The sequence below is a fragment of the Melanerpes formicivorus genome, unplaced genomic scaffold (assembly GCF_026170545.1).
Source record: "Melanerpes formicivorus ecotype bairdi unplaced genomic scaffold, bMelFor1.0.p_v2 SCAF_95, whole genome shotgun sequence".
NCBI lineage: Eukaryota > Metazoa > Chordata > Aves > Piciformes > Picidae > Melanerpes > Melanerpes formicivorus.
In genome coordinates, this window is record NW_027142447.1 from 371,971 (window position 1) to 382,585 (window position 10,615).

Consider the following 10,615-nt stretch of genomic DNA (forward strand, 5'->3'; position numbering starts at 1 on the left):
GTGTGTGCATGTGTGAACCATGAAGCAGGGGAGTTATGGTTAGAGCTTATCCCTTGTAGTGGAAAAGCTGGTGTTTAATAGATGACTGCTCAAATAAATGTTTCTTGCGTGAGTGTGAATCTTAACTCCTGGAAATTCATATGGGTCCTGCTGTGAGCACACCTGCTTTGCTACAGGTTATTTGTTAACAATATTATAGGTTGTATTCCATCCCCCCCGGCATCCTTCTGCTGAATTAGGGCTTCCAAGGATTAACTTCCTACTCACGTCCTGGGCTTGAGCTTTAAGTGATATGTAATGTGTTATACTAAAAATAAAAAAGGGAGGAGGGAAGAGGGGAGTAACCTTCCCCGATTAAGATGGCTTACAAAGTCAGGCTCATTCTGAGGGTCCTGAGAAAGCTCCACAAGCCCAACTGAATCAAGATCCCCACCTGTCTGTGCCTGAGGCACCCTGACAGTCTGCGATCGATCCTTCCATCAGACACGTGAGGTCGCTGCTGTCCAGAAACAGTAGTTGCTGAGGCTCATTAAGTAATCAGACACTAGCCTGATGCTTGATGTTTGTGACTGTAGCAGAGATCAATAACCAGTTGAGTGATGTGTAACACAGACATATGCTGGGGTTGCTTAGCCTGGAGAAGAGGAGGCTCAGGGGAGACCTCATTGCTGTCTACAACTACCTGAAGGGAGGTTGTAGCCAGGTGGGGGTTGGTCTCTTCTCCCAGGCAACCAGCACCAGAACAAGAGGACACAGTTTCAAGCTGTGCCAGGGGAGGTTTAGGCTGGATGTTAGGAAGAAGTTCTTTCCAGAAAGAGAGATTTGCTATTGGAATGTGCTGCCCAGGGAGGTGGTGGAGTCACCATCACTGGAGGTGTTTAGGAAGAGACTGGATGGGGTGCTTGGTGCCATGGTTTAGTTGATTAGATGGTGTTGGGTGCTAGGTTGGACCTGATGATCTCAAAGGTCTCTTCCAACCTGGTTAATTCTATACTATTCTGTACCTGGGGATCAAAAGGAAGGTAGCAATGTGCAGGAATCATACTGTGCTCTGTCTCTTCAGCTACCTAAACATAAGAGTTGTTATTAAGAGCATTCCCTATTGCACTAAAACCTTTCTAAATTCTATACCTGCTTTGTCTCTTTTCTTTAGAAAAACATGATTTGAGTTCTTTTGAGCCTAGAGCTGGCACAGGCAACAGGGAAGGTGTGCTGAAATTCCCACAGGAAGAAATTCCTTTCCATTTTCTCCAGAGGTCAGATGCTTCAGGTGATGTGGGAACCAGCAGAAGCTTGCCATCTCACATCTTCCAGCCAGCTGTGCTGTTGTCACCCCCCCGGCAGAAGAGCAGTCAGGAATTGCCTCTGCTCCAGCATGGTGAGATCTCTTTGGCTGAACATGAGCCAGCAGTGTGCCCAGGTGGCCAAGAAGGCCAATGGCATCCTGGCCTGCATCAGGAATAGTGTGGCCAGCAGGAGCAGGGAAGTCATTCTGCCCTGTACTCAGCACTGGTTAGGCCACACCTTGAGTCCTGTGTCCAGTTCTGGGCCCCTCAGTTTAAGAAGGACATCGAGACACTTGAACGTGTCCAGGGAGGGGCAACGAGGCTGGGGAGAGGCTCAAGCTCTCCAGAGTCTCAAGCTGTGCCAGGGGAGGTTTAGACTGGAGGTGAGGAGAGGGTTCTTCACCGAGAGAGTCATTCGTCATTGGAGTGTGCTGCCCAGGGAGGTGGTGGAGTCACCATCCCTGGAGGTGTTCAAGAGGGGATTGGATGTGGCACTTGGTGCCATGGTCTAGTCATGAGGTCTGTGGTGACAGGTTGGACTCGATGATCCTTGAGGTCTCTTCCAACCTTTGTGACACTGTGATCAGCTGAGACATTCAAAACTGTTTCTCTTCTTCTCTCTGACTTGTCTCTTGACCTTTACTGAAATCATTTAAATGTAAGACTGCAGTAGGAAATACTAAACCTGGAGAGTTCTTGCAGCAGGATCTTGCAGAGAGTGTTTTGATCAGTAGCACACAGAGGGAATGTTAGGGGTCAAAAGGGACCTCAAAAGATCATCTTCTCCAAACCCCCCTGCCAGAGCACCATTCAGACTAGATGTTACAATTCAGACTGGGTTACTCCTAGCCTGATGCAATAAAGTCATTGCTGTTGTCCTTAATGTGGATCACATCTCTTTCCTTACTGTTCTTTCATTTCTTGCCATGTTCACAGCCACTTCTCAGTCTCCTGAAAACATTGAAAGAGAGCCATGCAAGGAAAGGAGCTCATCTTCCTCCCTGAGAACACAGAGCACAACTGAGAAGAAGACTCTCATCCCTCAAAGGCAACCAATTCTTCCTGCAGATCAAGGCTTGGAGAGTTCCCACGAGAAAGTCAGCCTGTCCTGTGCAGGTGACACTAGGAAAAACAGCACAGCTGAAGAGATATTTCATAACAGTGATGTGCTGGGACAGATAGCTGAGCTTACACAGCAGAACTCTCTAATTCAAGCTCAGCTGAGCAAATTCAGAGGCTTCTCTGATGACACAAGTGACTGCCTACATCAGCCAGACTCGTTACGAAATGCCAGTCCTAGTCCAGCCTCTTCACACGGACAGGTGAGAGTTTAACAGGAAGGGAAGGCTGCTGTCCCCCTTCTGCTGATCTGCTTTCCCACAGCTTGCTAATGCTTTCTCTCCAGTTGTTGTAAGGAAAGGAGTAGCAAAATCACTACCTTGCCATTCATTTGCTTGGAGGCTTGTGATAGTTATCATTCCCTGGGGGGCTCAACAGTAGTTCCTTGTATTGGGCCTATGTTCTATACAACCTCCTGAGAAGTGTGCAGCACATTTGTAAGTTTAGAATAAAGGTATACTGCAAAGAGGGATGTGGTTGCAATATGATCTAGGATATCTCTTGTAGCTTAGATAGTGCCTACAGTGAAAGCACTGCACCAACCCACACAGTATCACAGAATGTCAAACATGTCCAGGGAAGGGCAACCAAGCTGGGGAGGACAGCCCCCTGGTCTGGAGCACAGCCCTGTGAGAAGAGGCTGAAATTCTTCAGTAAAGAGAGACTGGCCATTGGAATGTGCTGCCCAGGGAGGTGGTGGAGTCACCATCCCTGGAGGTGTTTAGGAAGAGCCTGGATGAGGCACTTGGTGCCATGGTTTAGTTGATCAGATGGTGTTGGGTGCTAGGTTGGACTTGATGATCTCGAAGGTCTTTTCCAGCCTGTTCTGTTCTACTCTTCTCCTCTCCTCTCCTCTCCGAACCTAACCGAACCGAACCTCTTCTGTAAGAACACACAGTTCAACTCTGCAATTAGTTCCTGTTTAGATGCAGAGGCCTGCAGAATTACAGAGAGCACAACCAGGCAGCAAGGGTCAAATACACAACTGTATAGATCAGCTAATGTTATACAGCCTACTCCAGTCCTTGCATGCACTCAACACATAGAGGAGGGAAAACGTATCACAGTATCACCAAGGTTGGAAGAGACTTCAAAGATCATCAAGTCCAACCTGTCACCACAGACCTCATGACTAGACCATGGCACCAAGTGCCACAGGTTCCTGTCATGCATGTAAAATACATATTTAAACTGATACCATACATCTCTTCTGCTACTGTCACCCCAAACCCCCTGAGATTAAAGTGCAGGTACATCTCTTGCGAATACTTGATTAATAGTGTATGTGCTAGTTGGGTCTGGCATGTCAGTCCTGCTGTGTGGTGAGAATAGAATAGAGAGGAGAGGAGAGAGGGGAGAGGAGAGGAGAGAGGGGAGAGGAGAGGAGAGAGGGGAGAGGAGAGGAGGGGAGAGGGGAGAGGAGGGGAGAGGGGAGAGGAGGGGAGAGGGGAGAGGAGAGGAGGGGAGAGGAGAGGAGGGGAGAGGAGAGGAGAGAGGAGAGGGGAGGGGAGAGGAGAGGGGAGGGGAGGGGAGAGGAGAGGGGAGGGGAGAGGGGAGAGAATAGATCCTACAGTCTCTGGGTTGGAGACCACTTGAAGGCTTCAGTTCACACAGAAAAACTTGAATCTGCAACTAGGCAGCTCTTCAGTGGCACCCAAGTGAGTGAGCACCACACAATTACCTTATCCCTGCCCTTGCTGCTGTTTGCTTGCTTTTATTCCATCACAGTGGCTGAATTACTGTCCAGTTAAGGGTCCTTAAGGTTTTCAGCTTTCCTCATGCCAAATGTTGGCTGAGAGTGTTGACACTTTCCCCATTGAGTTGTGCCATATTTAGTCAAGATGATGCAAACTTTTTAAAGTGTTTTTGTGGAAGTAGTTACTGAAGGGAGATGGGATGAGCTCCAAGTGGTTAAAAATCCTGGTTTAAAGATGTGTTGTAGGCTGCAAGCCTGGGAGTCTCCCAACAGCAGGTTGGGTGCGATGTTGAGCAACCTAATCTAGAGTAGGAGGTGTCCCTGCCCATGGCAGCCGGGTTGGAACTAGATGATCTTTAAGGCTTTTTCCAACCCAAACTGTTCTATGATATTTCTGCTAGAAGTCTGCTCTGTCTTCCCCACACTCTGACTATTTTCTTAATTATGATGTGCTGCCCAGGGAGGTGGTGGAGTCACCATCCCTGGAGGTGTTCAAGAAGGGGTTGGACGTGGCACTTGCTGCTATGGTTTAGTGGTCATGAGGTGTTGGGTGACAGGTTGGACTTGATGATCTCTGAGGTCTTTTCTAACCTTACTGATTCTATGAGTGGAGAGTGGAGTGGAGAGTGGAGTGGAGAGTGGAGTGGAGAGTGGAGTGGGAGTGGAATATACCAGGTTGGAAGAGACCTTCAAGATCATCGTGTCCATCCTATCATCCAATGCCACCACTAAACCAAGGCACCAAGCACCCTATCAAGTATTAAATCACTGGATGGTTAGGATTGAGTTTGTTTGCCTTAAATGATACAGAAAATAGATGGCTCTTCCCATTTGTGGGAAATCCAGTTTCAAATAGTGTTGTGTTCAGTCAGCTAAGGGCCTCGGTACAGGACGGTCCAAGAGCTAAAATCAGTGTTTTCACAGGAGGTGAGGTACAGTTAAGTTTACTTTCAGTTTGAAAATTAAGTGCCTAGAATTTCTTGAAATGCTCTCCTTGGAAGGTGCAAAATGTAAGTTTCTAATTGGAAGTAATTATCCAAGTAGCCTCATCTCATGGTGTCGAAGAGCTTGGAGGAGAGAATAGCAGAGCTGAACCGGCAGAGCACAGAAGCACGTGATAAACTCTTGCAGCTAATAGACCAGCAGAAACTAGCTGCCACTGCTGCAGTCCGTCCCATGGTATCTCCTGGTCTCTCTTCATCCCTAAATTGTACTGGTAAGTACCCAGCTTCAGGAGAAGCAAAACCCAATACAACGTTTTTCTGCCTTTGAGACTTCTCTGTCCGTATCTGACTTATCAGTGGTTGGGGTCAGCAGTAAGAGTAACAAGTGATAGAAAGGAGAGGAAATGGCCTCAAGTGGCACCAGGGGAGGTTTAGGTTGGCTATTAGAAGAAACTTCTCAACTGAGAGGGTTCTCAAACACTGGAACTGGCTCCCCAGGAAGGTGCTTGAATCCTCATCTCTGGGGGTGATTCAAAGATGCAGCGATGTGGTGCTGAGGGACGTGGTTTAGCATCAGCCTTGGTAGAGTTAAATAATGGTTGCACTCAAAGATCTTTTCCAACTCAAATGATTCTATGATTCTACACTTGCTGTTAATAACTGTTTGGTACAAGTACTCCTTACTTCAGAGAGCTGAAAATACGCCAGGCAAACTTCTCCTAAAGTTAGTTTCTTTAACAATTAGTCTTCTGCAACTACCATGCTTCATGGTAAAGCTCTTCTTTGCTATTTCTTTGGCTGCAGGAGAGAGTTCTGTTACATAGGCCCCGATGGGCAGAACTGGGCTTTTCAGTCAGTCCTCTCTGATGGAGAATCTTTTATAAAAAGACTTAAGTATTGATGTCATGCTCCATAAATTCCTGGCAGAGGGATTATGCAGTTATCAACCACACTTCAGTTGTTGCTCTCGTGGGTGCTCTTTCCATCAGACTGCCTTTCTGAATTATTGTTAGTGCCAGACTTCCAGTCACAGAATCATAGAATCAATAAGGTTGGAAAAGACCTCAGAGATCATCAAGTCCAACCTGTCACCCAACACTTCATGACTAACTAAACCATGGTTTCAAGTGCCATATCCAATCCTCTCTTGAAAGATTCTTAGACCATGGACAGTGTGCACAGACACAGAACATTTTTCCATGGATAAACCTGGGGCTTGGCAATTACAGGCTTGGACTCCTCTGATTTCTTTGCTTTGTTCCTTTAAGATTTTACCTGTTGTACTGAAATCCTATTACACCAGACACACAAGTGTTACAAATGTTCCCACTGAACAAGTCACACCATGTGTACCTACATGGTCTCTCCTCCCCCTTCTTCCTCTCATAGAATCAATAAGGTTGGAAAAGACCTCAAGGATCATCAAGTCCAACCTGTCACCCAAGACTTCATGACTACTAAACCATGGCACCAAGTGCCACATCCATCTTGAACATCTCCAGGGACGGTGATTCCACCACCTCCCCAGGCAGCCCGTTCCAATGGGCAATCACTCTCTCTGTATAGAACTTCCTCCTCACCTCCAGCCTAAACTTCCCCTGGCACAGCTTGAGACTGTGTCCTCTTGTTCTGATGCTGGTTGCCTGGGAGAAGAGACCAACCCCCACCTGGCTACAACCTCTTTTGAGGTAGTTGTAGACAGCAAGCAGGTCTCCCCTGAGCCTCCTCTTCTCCAGGCTAAACAACCCCAGCTCCCTCTCAATGTCCTTAAATTGCAAGTGGTATATCCTCACTGATTCAGGATTCATAGATTAACTGCCATCTGTTGCTCTGAACAAAAATACTTTCCATCTGGGGATGGTTGCTATATCTTCTCATGGAGCCTATGTAATTACAGGCAGAACTATATATGAGCATGTACACATGTGCTTTCACCTTCCCTAAACCACAGCTGATGTATAAAGGGAAGGACTCCATAGAATGCCGGTTTGGAAGGGACCCCAAGAATCATCTGGTCCAATGTTTCCAGGTAACAGTATAGTTTAAATGAGATGGCCCAGCACTCTCTCAAGCTGAGTCTTCAAACTGCCCAATGTAGGGGAATCCACTGCTTTCCTTGGAAGATTATTCCTGTGTCTAAATTCTCATGGTGAAAACTTCTCTTCTGGGGCCAAACTGAATCTCACCAGGATTAACTTGTACCCATTACCCCTTGCCTTTTCCATGTGACTCCTCACAAAAAGGGAGTCTCCATCCTCTTGGCCTTTATGTAGTGGTACATGGTAATAAGGTCTCCCCTAAGCCTTCTCTTCTCAAGGCTGAACAAACCCAATTCTCTCAGCCTTTCCCCAATACAGCTTCCAGTCCTCTGATCATTCTTGTCACACTTCCCTGGAGGCTTTCCAGGCTGTCCACATCTTTTTTGTATAGTAGGGACCAAAACTTCATGCAGTGCTCCGGGTGTGGCTGGACAAGAGCTGATTAGAGTGGGGATAATGACTTCTTTATCTCTGATAGTGATGCTTTTGTTGATACAACCCAGCATCCTGTTGACTTGAGGGGCCTGCATCAGGAACAGTGTGGCCAGCAGGAACAGGGAATTCATTCTGGCCTGTGCTCAGCACTGGTTAGGCCACAACTTGAGTCCTGTGTCCAGTTCTGGGCCCTTCAGTTTAGGAAAGATGTTGAGTGGCTGGAAGGTGTCCAGAGAAGGGCAACAAAGCTGGGGAAGGGTTTGGAGCACAGCCCTGTGAGGAGAGGCTGAGGGAGCTGGGGTTGCTTAGCCTGGAGAAGAGGAGGCTCAGGGGAGACCTTCTTGCTCTCTACAACTACCTGAAGGGAGGTTGTAGCCAGGTGGGGGTTGGTCTCTTCTCCCAGGCAAGCAGCACCAGAACAAGAGGACACAGTCTCAAGCTGTGCCAGGGGAAGTTTAGGCTGGAGGTGAGGAGAAAGTTCTTCACAGAGAGAGTTGTTGGCCATTGGAATGTGCTGCCCAGGGAGGTGGTGGAGTCACCATCCCTGGAGATATTCAAGATGGATGTGGCACTTGGTGCCATGGTTTAGTTAGTCCTGAGGTCTTGGGTGACAGGTTGGACTTGATCTCTGAGGTCTCTTCCAACCTTATTGATTCTAAGATTCTATGAGAGGAAGGAGGGGGAGGAGAGACCATGTAGGTAGACATGGTGTGACTTGTTCAGTGGGAACATTTTTAACACTTGTGTTTCTGGTGTACTATGATTTCAGCACAACAGGTAAAGTCTTCAAAGAACAAAGTAGAGAAATCAGAGGAGTCCAAGCCTGTAATTGCCAAGCCCCAGGTTTATCCCTGGAAAAATGTTCTGTGTCTGTGCACAGTGTCCATGGTCTAAGAATCTTTCAACATTATTTTCAGAGAGTGGATATGGGGTTGCTGTTCAGCCTGGTGTTTTCTGTCCACTCTGAATATTCTGTGCAATTGGGAAGCGTTAATGTCTCTCAAAAAGTGGAAAACCCAAATGAATGTTGTGCAGTGTTGCTGTGTTCTCATCAGAATCAAGCTATTGTTTATTGCCTAGAAAATGCAAGGAGAGCAATTGCAGTGTCTGTTCCTGTGGCAGCTGACAGCTCTAAAGAAGATTGTGGTTCCCCTGCCAGCATGACCAGTTTAAGAAGGTAAAAGTTAAGCCTTTACTACTTAATTTCTGCAGTGTCTTGACTCCCCACAGAGTGGAAGATAAATACAGTGGAAAATTTGCTGTGTTTTTCTTTGGCTTCGTGGACTTTCCCTGACTTTATTATGCTTAACTCTGTGGAAATGGAACAGAGGTCCAGTAGCTCTTTCACAATTTCCATTGTTGGTATTTGAAATACCTGCAATGTGCCCCTGTGCTCAGCACTGGCTGGGCCACACCTTGAGTCCTGTGTCCAGTTCTGGGCTCCTCAGTTTAGGAAAGATGTTGAGTTGCTGGAAGGTGTCCAGAGAAGGGCAACAAAGCTGGAGAGGGGTCTGGAGCACAGCCCTGTGAGGAGAGGCTGAGGGAGCTGGGGTTGCTTAGCCTGGAGAAGAGGAGGCTCAGGGGAGACCTTATTGCTGTCTCCAACTCCCTGAAGGGAGGTTGTAGCCAGGAGGGTGTTGGTCTCTTCTCCCAGGCAACCAGCACCAGAACAAGAGGACATAGTCTCAATCTGTGCCAGGGGAGGTTTAGGCTGGAGGTGAGGAAGAAGTTCTTCCCAGAAAGAGAGTTTGGCCATTGGAATGTGCTGCCCAGGGAGGTGGTGGAGTCACCATCCCTGGAGGTGTTTAGGAAGAGGCTGTTTGGGGTGCTTGGTGCCATGGTTTAGTTGATTAGATGGTGTTGGGTGATAGGTTGGACTCAATGATCTCAAAGGTCTTTTCCAACCTGGTTAATTCTATTCTATTCTATAAGGCAGGGGGGGTGTTGTTGAAGACTATCAATAAGGAGTGCCAAATCAGGATCTGAGACATGGTTCTAATAGGCACTTCTATTTTTCACTTTATCAGTCTCTTTTTGAATGTCCCCAGGTCTGCAGGAGACTCTAGCAAACCTTGTTCACCCTTAAGTGCCATGTCAGAAAACATGAAATTAACTTCTGTCAGCCAAAGACCAAAGGTAAGACTGAGAAATCATGAGACAGAGTTAAGTCTCAAGCTGTGGCAGGGGAAGGTGGTGGAGGTGAGGAGAAAGTTCTTCCCAGCAAGAGAGATTGGCCATTGGGATGTGCTGCCCAGGGAGGTGGTGGAGTCACCATCCCTGGAGGTGTTCAAGAGGGGATTGGATGTGCCACTTGGTGCCATGGTTTAGTCATGAGGTCTGTGGTGACAGGTTGGACTTGATGATCTTTGAGGTCTCTTCCAACCTTGGTGATATTGTGACAGGTTGGACTTGATGATCTCTGAGGTCTTTTCCAACCTTATTGATTCTCTGATTCTAAATTGACACACAGCACTCCTGCCTAAGCCAGCACTAGCTCGCATGTCTGTGGGAAGGTTGTGATGTACGACTGTCAGCTGGTTTCTTCTTTTGCAGGTGGAAAAGCACAAAGAAGAAGGTTGGTTTGCATTGTCCATGCACGTTATGTGAAGGAAGATGCACTCACATCTCATTTTTTCTTCCAACCATGATTTTTATGTACCACAATAGCCCCCCTCTGCAGATGTATGTGCACTGCTTTCATGTCAGCTTCACAGGCCTGTTGTATTTGTGCCACGCAGGCCACTATGGAGTGTCCTGGGAACGTGCTTCTGCAGGGCACGTGCTGCTGTGACACTCCACCGTGTCACCACCTCAGCCTTACACAAGGTTATAAACTCAGCCAGGCAAACAAGCATCTGATACCCCAGGTAGATAACACTGAGGCTTTAGAAACTGCGAGACAAAGTGCCTGGTGGCAGCTGAAATCGGAGTCCCCAGCTGCTGCGTGCTGAAGCGTGCTCCCTTTGGTGCCACAGGAGCCTGAAATGGGTTAGCTGTGTTTCTAATACTCATTTTTATACTCTTTTTATTGGACTTTTTCAAGTAACCATCATGCTGTGACTGACGATGGACAATAAACCCTGCCCTCTGAGACGA

The 10,615-nt window shown here is 47.4% G+C and overlaps 1 protein-coding gene across 1 annotated transcript in view; it reads left to right on the top strand.

Annotated features, from left to right (window-relative positions):
- Nucleotides 1-10,615, top strand: part of SPICE1 (spindle and centriole associated protein 1) — a 30,875-nt gene extending 20,260 nt beyond the window's left edge. Inside the window, exons 12-17 of the mRNA XM_068165946.1 lie at nucleotides 1,154-1,378; nucleotides 2,223-2,608; nucleotides 5,146-5,317; nucleotides 8,600-8,696; nucleotides 9,568-9,655; nucleotides 10,073-10,615. Of these exons, the coding sequence (XP_068022047.1) occupies nucleotides 1,154-1,378; nucleotides 2,223-2,608; nucleotides 5,146-5,317; nucleotides 8,600-8,696; nucleotides 9,568-9,655; nucleotides 10,073-10,126 (1,022 nt within the window). The 3' untranslated portion in view covers nucleotides 10,127-10,615. The remainder of the gene's footprint in view (nucleotides 1-1,153; nucleotides 1,379-2,222; nucleotides 2,609-5,145; nucleotides 5,318-8,599; nucleotides 8,697-9,567; nucleotides 9,656-10,072) is intronic.